The sequence below is a fragment of the Ursus americanus genome, chromosome 16 (assembly GCF_024610735.1).
Source record: "Ursus americanus isolate L20-20 chromosome 16, mUrsAme1.1.p, whole genome shotgun sequence".
In the NCBI taxonomy this organism is placed as follows: Eukaryota; Metazoa; Chordata; class Mammalia; order Carnivora; family Ursidae; genus Ursus; species Ursus americanus.
The window spans coordinates 30,488,531-30,503,907 of NC_142142.1; the positions used below are offsets into that span (position 1 = coordinate 30,488,531).

General features: G+C 46.8%; 1 protein-coding gene across 11 annotated transcripts in view; it reads right to left on the minus strand.

Moving 5' to 3' along the window:
* The window catches only part of AMOTL1 (angiomotin like 1), a 146,535-nt gene that overhangs the window by 85,312 nt on the left and 45,846 nt on the right, over positions 1-15,377 (minus strand). For 2 of the 11 annotated variants that reach the window (XM_045790791.2, XM_045790788.2), the window contains exon 1: positions 8,055-8,369. The exons of 8 other annotated variants lie outside the window; for them this stretch is intronic. In XM_045790791.2, the coding sequence (XP_045646747.2) occupies positions 8,055-8,103 (49 nt within the window). In that variant the 5' untranslated portion in view covers positions 8,104-8,369. Of the gene's footprint in view, positions 1-8,054; positions 8,373-15,377 lie in introns of those variants that run through there. One more of the 11 variants, XM_087868240.1, reaches the window with a different exon arrangement.

Below are 15,377 nucleotides of genomic sequence, written 5' to 3' on the forward strand. Positions count from 1 at the left end.
TTGGGGGGTCACACTAACCAGAGCAGCCCTGACGGCTGAGAAGCCGCAACTAAATGGGAAATGCGTCCTCCTGCCCTGGCGCCGGGCCGCAGGGCGCAGGCGAACCCCACCTAACGCAGGAAGCAAAGCGAGCCTGGAAGACAAGATCCCTATCATCCTCGTCTTGCTCTGCCTGTTCGGAGAAGGGTGGAGGAAAGAAGGAAGGACAGAGCAGCTCAGCAGAGGTGCGAAAGGAGAGAAGTGGGAAGACCTGTTGTGCGGCTCGCGTGGACTCCGGAGCCGGGTAACCAGTGCCTAAGCGCCTCGCGTGTGCACCTGCAAAGGAAGGAGAAGTACGCAAGAGGCATTTGGGAAGTCAGGGCAAGGAGCTGGATGTGGGGAAGGGAAAGGAACCTTACAGCTTACAGAACACTCTCAAAGGAGGCAACTGTCAGGATGATGCCATGTGGAAGGGCCTCTGAGCAAGTCCAGACACCGGCCAAAGGCCCGCCTCCTGCCTTAAGCTGACAAAGGCTGGTTCACCGGTGAAACAGACCCAAGGTGGAGGAGCGCAGGCTGCCTCTAGATCCTCCCCGGGAGAAGGGCCACTCAATGCTAACTCCACACTAGCATTTCTATGGGCTTCTCTCAAGGACCTCACCCCCGGGAGAACGCCAGGAACAGAACCAAAGCCACAAACATCCCCAGAAACAGTAGACACCTTTTGATAACAGCCTGCTAACCGGGTAAGCCCTGCTCCCAGCATAACCCAAATGTCTTGCCGACCCACCTGCCAATGAGATGAGCCTCCAGAAAAGGTTCATGTTGACAGAGGAGTCACCCTGTGGTATTATTCTCTCCCAATCAGTCCACACAGGACTTCAAGGGAGAAGTGATTCATTTCAGTCAAAAATGTGTCCCCATCCCATCTTACGAAGCCCCATAATGGTGTCGGCAGTCGAACTAGGCTAGGCACTGGGGCTCCTTCTCCACGGAGGCCCTCAGATGTCATGCACTCTTCACAAGCCCCCAGCAGCAGCGAAACTCAGCATCAGGAGAAGCATCCCTCCTCAAGTGCGAGGACGCCGTTCTGAAGGGTAATCAAGGATGCTCACAACAAGAAACGAATTCTGCCCCATGCTCTACCTTGTACGTAGTCCCTTCACGTGCATCACCTCACCGAAGCCTCACAGCGACATCACCATGTAAGTATGGAGTCAACACCTTTATTTTACAGAGAGTAAGTGACAGCCAAGGCAATAGGGCTTGTATAGAGTAACCACACAGCCTAACTCGGCCTGTCTTCCAAGGAGTGACAAAAGACAACTGGGAGAAGGAAAAGTCAGGGCTGGAAAGCGGGAAGGCACAGAAGGGTGATCAGAGCCAAGCACAGAGTTATGCAGATCAACTAGTAACCTGAGAAATCAATCTATTTCCATCTCCCTCATTTAAACAGAAACACATTCAGTTTCGAAGAGTTAAGCACCTCAGTCTAGAGCCAATTAAAGGGAGACTATGCTCTCAAATAGCGGTTCTCAAAGTGTGGTACCTGGACCAGCAGGGCCAGCATCATTCGGAAACTTGTTAGAAACACAAATTCTCAGGCCCCTTCAAGAGCTATCTGAAACAAAACTCGGGGGTGCGGGGGTAGGGCTCACGGTCTGTTTTGTTAAAACACAGGCCCTGCCGGTGATTCTGATGTCCACCCACATTTGAGACCACTGCTCTAGAACTGTACATCTGAGGTTCATTCCACTTCCTCTGAGAAACAAACAACTTGGTCATGGAGGGAAAGGAAAGGGAGCTGCTGGTCACAAAGTTTGGGACACATCCTGGTGACATCAACCCTGACTTACTGTACCTACAGTAACAAGCACGGTAAATTCTGAACTAGCTCTGAGAGCACACAGACCTCCTGTGGTTGGGATGGAGAGGAGACTGTTCTTTACTCAGAAAATCTTGGTTGATAGGTGGGGGAAAAGGTCCATTTTATAGCCAGTACTGGCTTGTGAACACAGTGTCCTAACTTCTAACCTCATTCAATAAGTAATATTTGGTACATGACACAGTGTTCCCAACTGTGAAAAGCTAAGTTTCTATAAGAACTGGAATTCCAGCTTCTCAGAGAAAGGACATACATGAGAAAACACATAACATTCTAAAACCACTGGTCTCTCTGTAATTTTAATAATAATAATAATGGCAGCAGGTATTTACTGAGTGCTTTCAATGTGTCCAGCACTGTACATAAGCACTGTTTCTTTTCACCTCATGCAATTCTAAGAGGTAAGAACTATTACTGTCTTCAAATTCCCTGAGATTATACAGCAAGGAGGCAGCAGGGCCAGGAAGCAAACCAGGTCCACCGTTCCTACACAATCTGGAATACTACCACCTTCCTCACTTTAACACACATTCTCATTTTAAAGCTATCTAACTTTCTTCATACTCTGTATGTTATTGAGTTTTAAGTACTGTATTTTATTATTTTTTAAGTTATTACGCCATGTGGCAGTTCCAAAAAGCCCTCAACCATACTTAGTTTACCCCAAGACCTCAGCATGTGCTCAAGAACCGGGATAACCCACACTAAAGAACTCAGGGCAATCCAGATATCCAAAAACTGCATCAAAGGCAAGAGCTGATTTGTTCCCGCCATGTGTGGGCGACCTGCCAGGGAAGCCCTCGCCACCTCCAACGAAGCGAGCCCTCTCTGCTCAGTGCTCCCACAGCACGTTTGTCTCTCTTACTGCACTTCACACACAGAAATGTCCGCACAACAGCCCCACTAAGGGCTGAGCTCCTGAGAGTGGGAACGTGCCTCAGTCAACTGTGTAGATTCTAGAGCCCGAAAAACGTAATAAACACCTAAGAGATGGTTTTTAAGACTGGAAGCCAGACATACAAATTCTTAAAAGAGGGCAAAAATGAACTACAATTTGAACATAAAATGTAAACCGATGGGGGCGCCTGGGTGTGCAGTCAGTTGAGCATCCAACTCTTGGTTTCAGGTCAGGTCGTGATCTCAGGGTCGTGAGATGGAGCCCCACACCGGGCTCCTCGCTCAGCACAGTCTGCTTAAGTTTTCTCTCCTTCTGCCCCTCCCTGTCACCCTCTCTCTCTCAATCTCTATAAAATACATAAATAAATCTTTTTTAAAAAATGTAAAACTATGCAACTTTAAAAAGGCAACACAGGAGAAAATCTTCGGGATGTAGTCCTAGGCAAAGCATTCTCAGATGTGACACCAAACGCACAATGCATAAAAGGGAAAAAAAAATCAATAAACTGGAATTCACCAAAATTAAAAATCTTTGCCCTGTAAAGGTCCGGTTTAAAAGATAAAAAGGCCAACTACATGTTGGAAAAAAATATATGCGAGCCATATATCTGACAAAGGACTCCTATTTAGAATAGACGAAGACCTCTCAAAGCTCAAGAGTAATAAAAAACCCAATCCAGTTAGAACATAATCAGGACATGAGCAGATGTTTCACCAAAGAGGACATACAGATGGCAAACATGAAAAGATGCTCAACATCATTAGCTATTAGGGAACGCAAATTAAAACCAGGCTGAAACTAGAACACTTCTTGGGACAGCTAAAATAATAAACAAATGCAGGTGAGAATGCAGAGAAAAACCAGATCTCTCATATGTGGCTGGTGGGCATGCAAAATTGTACAGCCACTCCACAAAACAGTTTGGCAATTTCTTAAAAAAACAAAACATACACCTACCATTCAAAATCCAGCAATCACACTCCACACTCCAGGGCATTTACCCTGGAGAAATGAAAACATGTCTGTACAAAACCCCTTGCACAAACGTTCACAGCAACTTCAACTGTAAGAGCCAAAAACTGGAAACAGCCCAAATGTTCTTCAGTAGGTGAACGGTTAAACGAGCTGTGGTATATCCATACAATGGAATACTACTCAGCAATAAAAAAGAACAGATGGGTAATGAATAATATTGGTAATGTGACAGCCTGGGTGGATCTTAAGGGTATCGTGCAGAGTGAAAAAAGCGAATCGGAAAAGGTCACATACCACATGATTTTATTTCTGTAACATTCGCAAAATGACAGAGGAGAAGAGGTTAGTGGTTACTCGGGTTTACAGCTGGATGCAGGGAGAGGAGAGTGGATGTGACTGTGAAGGGTGGCATAAGGGACATCCTTGAGCTGATGGAATAGTTCTATATCTTGACTGTGCTGGTGGTTACGGGAATCTACAAGTATGAAAAAAATGCAAAGAAGTATATATACACAAACACAGATGTGTGCATGTAGAACCCGTGAAATCTGACTGTGCTCTGTGGGCTGTACCAATGTCAGTTTCTTAGTTCTATTGTACTTTGATTATGTAAGATGTTACCAATGAGGGAAAATGGGTGAAGAGTACACAGGACCTCTCTACTATTTTTGCAACTTTCCATAAAGCTATAATCATTTCAAAATAAAAAGTTCTTTAAAAAGTGAACGACAGGCCTTTTACTTAAAAGCAAAATAAAACTAACAAATAAGAGGTATATATAGCTACACTACTGGTCAGAGAGGTCCCAAACACATATTTAAAGGCACACAGTAGGTCTATGTGACTTCATTTTTTAAAAAAGTTAAATCCAATTCTCCAGAGTCTTAACAGGGATACATTTCCTAACATCTTAGAGCTACTTGTCCATCCCCCTCATAAAATGATGGGAAAAAAAAGGGGGGGGGGCCTGATGTGTGAACCCCTTTGGGAATCCAGGAGTCCTATCCTAAGTGCCTGGGATGAATAGTCCCTGTTTCACAAGAACAGAGGCCAAGGGCCTCACAATTTAGAGAACGGGCAACGCGCCAACACACAGGCCCAGGCGTGGCTTCCTTCAGCAAAAGTAGTGTACTAACCTACCCACAATGGCCAAGATTTAAATTTTGCCTTTCTTCCAAAACAAAACAAAGTCGAACCAACAAAATAAAAATTTTTTAAAAAATCGCCAAGCAAACAAACAAAAACCTCAACAACCTCAGACTATTTCCAACAAACCTTATAATCAAATATGTCCTCTTAGTTGACCTCCAACTTACCCCTTGCTTTTCAAGTATTCCACTGCCTAGTGAATTCTGGGACACAAGAGCCTACCAAAATTAATGAAAAAATAGGAAGAGAAAAATTATTCAAATTGTATCAAAAATTATTCAAAACGCTAGAGGATTTCCTGACCTGAGCTGCTTCCATATGCATTTGAAATGCAGATAGCCCCATGAGGGTGTTGGGGGGGGCGTGCAGGATGCTACACTGGGAGAATTTTGCATATCAGAACTACTAACAGGTCTTACAAAGTTACTTGCTTTTATTTTGCTGGCCTGGAAAATCTTTCAGATTTTTACAGTTTTCACTAGTAATTCCCTTGTTTCAGAAGTCATTAATTATATTTTTTTTAAAAAAGCCTTATGTTATACAGTACAGTACTTAATCATTTTCAAAGCAGTTTCACAAAATACTTTCAAGAAAAAAAGCCCTTATACCTAGGGGCTGCACTTTTCCCTGCAACTCTCACCAGCCAGGCTGCCTTCTAATTTCAATTAGTTCGGCCATCTTTCCCCCAGGCCCTGGGTCCTCTCTTCTCCACAGGGGTAGACTTCAAAAAAAAAAAAAAGCACAGCTTTACCCACAGAAGCCTCCAGACTCACTGGCCAAGGGCAGACACTCTCAAGTCTAATCAGCATAGTGCCTTCCCATAAAATTACTCACATTTCTGCATTCGTGTGCTTTTCTTAACGACAGCACTTTTAAATCGCATTTAAAATGAAAGTCCTCCATTAGCTTCCATGAAAAGACATATTTTTAAATGCTTTGATCTCCACATGCCCTTCGGTATATTAGTATTCTTCATCCTCCACCATCAGCACAGAACCTAAAAAAACCAAGACTCCTGTGCATTTTAAAGAAAGGAGGGAGGATGAATTAAAAGTGCAGCACCTTGTCTCCCTCCTATCCATTTGCAGAGTTTACCAGGCTTTCCTTATTTATCTTGAGAAATGTATCTCACAAAAGTCAAACTGTACCTATCCAAAAACTAAATATCCCCCCTAGACCCCACCAGGGAGACCAGAGGCATCTCTAAAACTTCTATGTCTTCCTCCTTTTCAATCTGGTCAAATCAGTGGTTTCCAACCCTTTACTCCTCTGCAAAACAGTTCTAAGTGTATTTAAATATTGTTCCCACACAATTCCCATAATGTTCATAGTAGATGCACTATGAACATGCTCAGAACACTGTCCTGGGAAATAAATTTCAAATTGGTCTAGATTCTTCAAGAACTTGCAATCTAGACAGCCCCCTTAATCCTTACCCTGGGTCTGCCACCTGCAGGGAGCTACTGGGGTCCAGCAGTGGTGGGCAGTCAGCAGTGGTGGGCCACCAGGGGAAACCTTAAGTCAGTCTGGCAGGGACCCACAGGCCCTGCAGAGAGCCATAATTGTTCAACATTTCAAGCCTTGACTTTTCACTTCCCGAAAAGGAAGGAAGTTTTTTGGGATAGCAGCTATTAATATCCCTCTATTCTGGTTTTACTCGCTTATGGCAAGTAACGCTATTGTCTGGGGTAGTCCAAAGCATCTTTGAGGATCGTAATTGGCTCTCGTGACCCCAACCTACGAAGGACTTTATAAGCAGTACAAAAACTCGATTCTCATAATATGCCATGAAAGAAGGAAATGGGCAACCATGCCCGCACTTTATCAGGACAGAGCAAAGGAGGGTTGAGGGACCAAGGGCACAAAATGTTCGGTCCCAACCGCAAGAGCCACAGGATCAGGGCGTCCCTCTACTGAAGGCCCAGTCCAGGTGATCCATACAGTAGCCTGGCATTTTCGAAAGCACTGCCATTTGAAGACAGTAAACCAACACCCAAGCCAAAATAGCAAAACCTTCAAACAAAAATGGAAAGGGAACATCTTCTCAGCCACCAATCAAGACACTACAGAGTACAGCGTTGAGCCGCGCGGGAGCTGCGGGTAGCGAGCAGGCATTCACATCCTGGGCTCCTAAGGGGGAAAACTTGGAAACGTAGCCCCGAGCTCAGGGCAGGAGGCAGAGGCCCTCGAGGTGGGTGCGCGCGCGGCGTCGTGGGTTCCGCCGCCTCTTCCTCCAGCCCTGCAGCCTACGGGGCACGTTCGGCCCCTGCCCCGGCGCAGGGCCCCCGGCTCCGCTGGGCTGTCATGGGCCGACGTGCCAATCTCCCTCCTGCCACAAATGTCACATTCCAAGAAAAACCAGTTCCACTTGGAAAGTTTAATTTTTCCCCCCTGAAACCACATTCTTCTAAAGGCAGCACTAACAGCAAGGGAGAGCTAAGTCTAACTCCCCAGTTTCTGTCTAAGAAACTTGTCTGGGGAGAACAAAGGAGCAGCAGCTAACGCGATCCGAGCCCCCGGGTCTGGAGCGCGACCCCCCTGGCCGCCCCCACCCACCAGAGCCGAGACTTCCCCGCGGGGCAGGAAGGGTCCGGCCCAGGAGCCGCATCCCTTCGGGCGGGCCCGTGTGCGCGCCTTTGTCTCGCGCGGAGGGCAGCGGCCACCAGCCACCCGCTTCCGCCCCCTCCCTCGGCCGCCGGGAGACCCGCGCGCGGGCGCGTCTCGGAGAGCGCAGCCTTATGGCAGCGCCCCTCCGGAAAGGCCAGCCCCGCGTCGGGGGCGCGCCCGCACCCCGGGGCCCCGGCCCCTCCGGCCCACACAACTTCCCAGGCTCGGATGCGGCGCGAGGCGGTGCGGAGATGCGACCCGCAGGCACCAGGGGCCTGCAGGGTGGCGCGGGAACAGAGTTCTGCTCTATTTTATTTATTTATTTTTTTAAGCCAATCTGGGTAAGGGAGAGCAAGATTGCCGTGGCTGACACTCCCGGCCACCCGCGCCGAATCGGCTGCCCAAGTCGCCGGGGCCGATCTCAGTCCCGGGTTCCCCGGGTTCCCCGAGAAGGAGCCCCGTGCCGGGAGCAGCCAGGGGTGGAGGAGCCCCGGTCGGCTGGGTCCCTCGCGTGGGAGACTCGGAGGCGCCCTCCCCGCACCCTGAGCGGGGACTGGTTACCTTTCACCGCAGACTCGCAAGTTCCCCGGCGCAACTTTGCCCTCCACATGAGGCGACCATGGCTAGTTCAGTGGCGCGGCTGGGGAAGGCGGCCGCCGGGCAGCGTGCTGGGCATGGCGTGGGGCAGCGCGGGGAAGCGGCGCCCGACAGTCAGCCCCATTCACACAGGAAGAAGAGAAATGCCAGGGCTTCACCTCCAGCCCCGAAGCCGTCAGCCGCTGCTGGGTCCTAGAGCGTCCCGCGCTCGCCGCCGCCGCCCGCGCTCCCCGCTCCCGGCTCCCCGCTCCCCGCGCTCGGGCCGGGGAGGGTCGTGGGGCTCGTCACTGTAACCCTACACTCCACCCCCGCCCCGGCGCCCGGCCGCTGGGCCCTAGAGCCCGCCTGCAGCCGCCCGCCGCCCCTCCCGGGCCGGGACCTCGCCTGCTGAAATTGCCCCGAGCTCAAGCTGACGTGTCTCCCTGAGAGTTTAGGAGGGCGACAGCCTCCGCGGTTTTGCTCCCTGCCGCGGCTTAATTAATGTCAGACTCAGCAGTTCTCCCCCCTTCGAGTTTCTCTTCCTTCCCACCAGGCCAACGCGGGCAGAAATCGGTTTCCAGGTCTGGCCGGGAAATCCAGATTAGGTTATGTTTCGGATTTGTTCTTCTTTAAGTGGAATTTCCAGGTGAAAAGTGGCGACACTTCTCTTTGCATTCCTAGGGCCCTGGTGTGTATATGTCTATCAGACACTGGGATTGGGCGCGGAGCTGCTACATTCGACTCTGTTGACAGGCAGAAGGGCCAAAACTGGTCTTATAGATTTAGATATCAAATGTGTTGGCAGAACTGTACATCCTGTGGTCACAAACCCACAGGCTTTATCTGCCCGGGTGCAGGCACAGAAAGTGACTCTGGAAAAATGTTGCGGGTTCTGCCCCACCTCTTAAATCAGGCTGTATTAAGAAACACTACTCACCCATCCCATTACACCCAATTATACTGGGCAGACCTCTGGAGCCTTGATCTGGGGACCTGGAACCAGGCAACCATAACATTTCTCCCCAGCTTTCAGGGACCTGCTCTGCCGCTGCGAGGAGGTTGAGAGACTAGGGAGTGGAATAGTTGCTAAGAAGGACGTTAACAGGAGAGTCAATGCATACCTCGCCTCTTATCTTGTGCTCCTCTCCTCTCTTTGCCCTCTCAGGAGACCAGGATCTCTTCTGGGAATCCTGCCTGGACTGTGGCAATTACCCAATCAGTCCGCAAGCAGTTGCACCCTTCCAGTCAATTCTGGTGGATTGTGTATCCTGATTCCAGTCTATTCTGAGGCCTCTGATGGCTCAGTAACCTCGGCTCCCAAGATAAAACCCAAATGCAGTCATTTAACAATCATTTATCAAATGCCTACTCAATTAAAAGTCAGCTACCCTAGGACTTGACAGCACATAAAAGAAACAAAAGAAACAGCAGCTAACCAGCCTTTCTAGGATTTATTTAAGTAGACAAGATATGCAACCAGAAAACAGGAAAGCACTGGTGATGCCTGAAAAATGTGGAGTAAAGGACTGACTCCATGCAGGAGAAAGGGGAGCCTTGAAGGATGGTGGGGCTCGGATGCAGGTAGCATTTGTAGGAAATCAGTCTAGAGTGGGGGAAAAGGTAATGGATAGAAAAAGGAGGAAGAAGGAAGGAAACTAATATTTATTAATTGCCCCCATTAGATAACACACTATATCCTAGGAGGCAGCGAAATTTAATAGTTAAAAGCATCCACTGGAACAAAACAGGTATGGGTTGAGTGACAGCTCACCCACTCACTCACCGTGTGACCTTGGGCAAGTCACCTAACTTTTCTGAACTTCGGTTTCATTTGCAAGGTGATGGAAATAGCCATGGCATGGTGGTTGTAAGGATGGAATGAAGTAACAAATAAAATAGTTAGCATAATGCATATAAATGCTGGCCGTATACTTGCTATTATTTCAATCAACTCTTCAATAGCCCTGTGAAGTAGGGAGCCAATCTGGGAAACAGTTGCGGGAAGCACAGACATGTGAGGTCCAGGCAAAGGAGACCGGAAAGGAAGAGCGAGATACCATGCAGATACCAAATCTATGGAGATACCAAATACAGTGAACATACCAAATCTTTGAGGCAAGATTTTACTTTTTCCAGTGACTAGATAGGAGGGAGAACAAGGTAATCAAGTTAAGCCAGGTTTTGAGCCTGGGTCATAGGAAGAATGGACCATTCCTGGAAAGATGGGCCATTGGACCAATGCTGGGAGAAGCTGAGTGAAGAGGGGGAACTGGTTTGAGAAAAATGTTGAAAGACTTTACTGCCCTCTGGGCAAGAGGAAAGAAGGAACAAGAACCTGGGTGAGAAGTGGAGAACAGACGTGTAGAGAAAAATAGAAATGAAGCTATGAAGATCGGTTTACTTGGAGAATGCCAGGACAAAAAAAAAAAAAAAATAGGGAAAGGAGGAGGAAGAAGAGGGAAGGCTGGAGAAGCAGAAGAGTGGGGATGTTTAAAGGCATGGAAGCCAGAGGAAGTTGTGAGACGGTCCTTCCAGCAAGGGCTCTGGATTCCTAGACTTCCCATGAAGTGGTAGGTACTGACTGTGGGCTCCACAGTCAGCTGACCCCAGCAGGTGGACCTAGCCTGAGCTCTTCAAATTGGATAATAAGTAATAATACAAGGGTCAAATACATGGTGGGCCAATTTTTCCCCTTCATGCACCTAAATTTCCTCAACTGCTAATAATCCCCACATCAAATATAGAAAATGAATAATCTTGCATATCAAATATATCTGAAAAATATATATCTGAGAATCTCTTTTTCAGGAACTAAGGCCTGAGAAAGACTTCGGATTTGACTAGCAAAAGGTCATCAACCCCGTTTTACGGTGTATTTGGTTGCAGATTCCAACATGTGGATCAAGGTATGTCAACAACAGAGCGCTGCTTTACTAGCGGTAAGGTAGCTCACCAGTCAGCACTGCTTTCTTTGGATCGAGATACTCACTCTAACGGTCAGCATTCTTTCTAAGGTGACCCAGTTGTCTTTTCCTCACTCTCGGGAAAGTTAAGAAGGTGATGGGACAATTTCAGCACTCTTAGGGACAACACAAAGAACAGTCTTTAATTCCACACAGGGCACATACTAGGATCTTCCAGACCAGGTGACAGAGGCATCCAGGTAGAGGAGAATGAATGTGCTCTTTAGAGTCAGTCCTGAGTTCTAGTCCTGGATCCACCTGTTTCCAGCTACGAAGAGTAACATACCATCAATATCAGCCTCGTCCTCTGTAAAATGGGAATAACTACACTTACCTCATGGCTTATTGTGAGGGTTAAATTAGATACTACATATCAAGTGCTGGGCACACAATAGAAATTCAGTAAAAGAAATGCTTCTCTTCTCCTCCCGAGATTTGAAATACCAAGGAATCGAAATTCTCTCTTAAAATGCAAACCTCCTTTCCCCTCACTCTTCTTCTCTGCACTTGGTCAACACACCCCTTAAAGTCCTTACCAACTACTACGCTGACTAGGATGTGCCCTAAGAATGGGCCTAAGCTTACTAGAAGGGAAACAACAGATGACAAAAAGAGCGTGGTCATGACCATAACAGGGACGGTTACTGCACAGCCTCACCAAAACAGGTCACACTCCATTTGGGAGTTGCCAATCTATGCCTGTTGAGTGAACAAACCAATGATTGGATGTAGCTGGGTTGTCCTTACCAAAATGCTTCTTTTCCTTCCAGAACATGTAAGGAGATTTTTTAAGCCCAGGTTCTGTAGTGCTTCCCAATGTGTGATATATAAACCGGAAATGTACAAAGTTCAATTTCTGATGTCCCCACCTTCAAATTCTAGAGATTTGGAATCTCTAAGGGTGACGTTCCAGAATCCATTCTGACTCCTGGCACACTGCAGTTTGAGGGGCACGAACCAAGATCTCCAACTGTCTCCTTGGGGTCGCAGTGCTCTTGTGATTCTCTTTCAGAAGCATTCACTACATCAGAGCTTAGCATGATAAAGGTAAAGGGTGATGGGTGACATGTTATAAATAAAGCATAATGGGAGCACAATGGAGTGCCTGATGCTGTGCAGCAGGCAAAAGACAGGTTCCAAGAAATCTGAGTGCTGAGAGGAGGAGGACACTACTAGCAAAGACACAGACACAGGCAAGGAAAGCACACACTGTCGTGCTTCTCTGCATTTTTCCTTAGAGCCCCTTCTTCTTTTCATAAACGTACAATGATCATGCCCACCACAGATACCATCATCGCTCTACTATTGCCAGGCAAGATGGTTTCTCCCAAGCTTTTCTTTGAGTTCTTTGTTTTACCATGACAATAGTTGTGATTTTTTTCCAGCTTGTTTCCAAATACAAAATCATGTTCTCAAATAAGCTTTCTCACATGCCACATGCTTTCTCTGACACATGTCCTCCCTTCATCTTGCAAGCTGTTGATAGGAGCAAAATTCATGGAATACTGGGAAGGCCTCGAGTAGATGGGGTTCCAGGGAATATTGTGTGCAGAGAGGGAGGAGCAAGGGGGTGAGCCTTTGCCAGACTGACTAAGAATGGAAGCTTGAAAAACAAAGAAGAGGAAGATTCAAGAGCAAGTGGAAATACACTAGATGAGGCACCTCTGAACTTCTGGAAATACCAGGTGCTGCTTTTAGGAGGAACTCAATGTTATATAACAGAATAGGGCATTTGGAAACCCTGCTCCATTTGAAGCTTACCAAGGACTCTGTTGATTATGAAAAAATTTCCCAACAAATATTAAGTGCCTACTAAGGTCCAGGCTCAATGCTACCATCCTACACAGGCATTAGGCTCATCTAGTAAGCTATACATCTAAGGCCTGTTTGTCTGGATGTTTTTAGCTTCAACACCCATAGCGACACTGGTCTCTTCTTGCCCGTGGCTTTGTCTTGTGAGTATATTACCTAATTTGATGTATAGAAAATACAACCAGCAGAGGGTAGACACAATCATGTCCAGGGAAAAATTCACACACACAAAAATACTAAGGGGGGAGAGTACAATGTCCCAGAAGAAACCTGGAGTCAGATCCTGACTGTAGCTAGGAATTCTTTACAAAGAGGCTGGCAAGTAGCAGGTATTTAATAAGTAATAATCATTTTAATTATTAATTGCTACTCTTACTATAGAAATCTTGGAGTATTGAAAGCTCATACTTCTTGGTTGATTGGTTTTCTCAAGATTTCTTAGTAGCAGCACTACTGACATTTTGGACCAAATGAGTCTCTGTTATAAGGGACTGTCCTGGGCATTGGAGGGAGTTTTTAACAGCACCCAGTAGATGCCAGGAGCAACCCCACCCCAAGTGGTGGCAACTAATAATGTCTCCAGACATTGCCAAATGTCTCCTATGGGGTTAAATTGCCCCTAGCTGAGAACCACTGAGTCAAGTGAGTAATTAATGTTGCCCATTTACAGGCTCCCAAATTCTGACCATATTGATCATTCCGTTGAGTTGTTGGGTGAATCCAGTTGCAGACTAGAAGGAGGCAGCCTGTTTTGTTCATCCTAGAGTTTATCATGATATGGTTATTTCTTCCTTTTCCTCTTTTTATGAACAAAAATCTAATTATGTTTTTCTCTATTTCCAAGGATCATGTAGACACATTTGGGTTTTTTTTCCCCTAAAGCTAGAATCATACTAAGCTTCTAAAACAACAGCAACATAAAATCACTATTAAAAACAAGGATTGGCACAGTAACTGGAGATAATTCAGGTCAGAATGTTCGTACTTTAGGGCCCTTGTCGCCGCCATTTTGAAAAGGGTGCCTGGGTGTTTTATTCTAAAAACATGCCCTTTCTGTTCTTAGCTACAAACAACAGTGAGAAGGATGGTCCCTCCACAACCTGTACAGCAGTTCTGGCTCTTTCTGGGATATGCACTAAAGATGACATGTCTTGTAGTTTAAATGCCAAAGACAGAGAAGTGGGGAAACTCTCACCATTCCTAATGGCTCCCGCCACTCCGGGTGGTTCGATTCAGGAGAAAAGAAATTATTTTACAGCACAAAGTCAGAGGGGGGGAAGAGTTAAAATTCACATCTTATCTGATAAGTCATCCACCCAGAAATCAGAAAGTATTTATTGTGTGTCAGTGATAAAGCCAGTATCACGCTAAGCAGAACAAGAGTCTTCAGAAAAGTTCAAGGTAGAGAGGGGAATAATTAGAAATAACTAGAAAAAAACGAAGACCAGAAACAGAAGGACTAATTGAAAGGACTACCCGAAAGCACAATAGAGTTTGGAAGAAGGAGAGCTTCGGAAGAGCTGCAACGGTGCATTCATTCACTCGTTCCTTCCAAACATATTATTGGTTACATTGACTAATAAGCCACACACTCTGCCAGGTGCATGAATACACCATATGGGCTCTGTCTTACTAGCATGTATATAAATAAATCTACAGTTACACATGGGTCTATGTGTGATGAAGAACAGGAGCAGGGCGCAGTAACAGAGACTAAGGAGGGAGAAAGGGGCTGGAAAGGGAAGGCGTCTCCAAGATGGTGCAGAAGACCGGGAGAGTGTTGCAGCTGGGCAAACAGCATGTGCAAAGATTCTGAAGCAGAGAAGAGTTCAATGAGAGGGAAGAACTTAAAGGAGACAAAGGGAGGAGAGGGCCTGCAGGGATGGGCCCTGGAAGAGTTCCACAGGAATGTTACCAGTCTCCTCTACCCAGTGTCTGCGAATGGTCCCTTCCTAGTCAGCCTTTATGATGTAAGGTATACACAAGATGAGTTTCAAATTAAGTGGGAGAGAGATAAGGAACATCAGAAAATGAACAACTTGGGATAAACAATAACAAGAGGATCAAATGGAAACAACCTGAAAGTGAACTCCACAGTCTATGTATTTGGTCACAGTATCTACACGAAAGTTGCAGAGGCTTCCACTGAGTCCTACTGGAAACAGGGAAAGACCCCAGCCCCTCAGTACCACCAGGACAGTGGTTCTGAAACTTTACCTGCATCATAGTCACCTGAAGAGCTTGTTAAAACAGACTGCAGTCGGGGGGGGGGGGGGAGGTGGCAGCACCCTCCCCCCCCCAGATTTTCTGATTCAGGAGGTCAGGGCAAGGCCCCAGAAGTGCATTTTTAACAAGTTCCCAGACGATGCTGATGCCGCTGCTAAATGCACCACACTTTGAGAGCCACTGGTATAGGACATTTGGGGACCTATGTTTCCATGTGCTCCGAAGCCCAGCCTAAATGAAGGAACAGGTCTCTTGGCTGTCGTAGAAGAATGATCAGAACCCAGTGTTCTGTCTTGAATCAGCATTC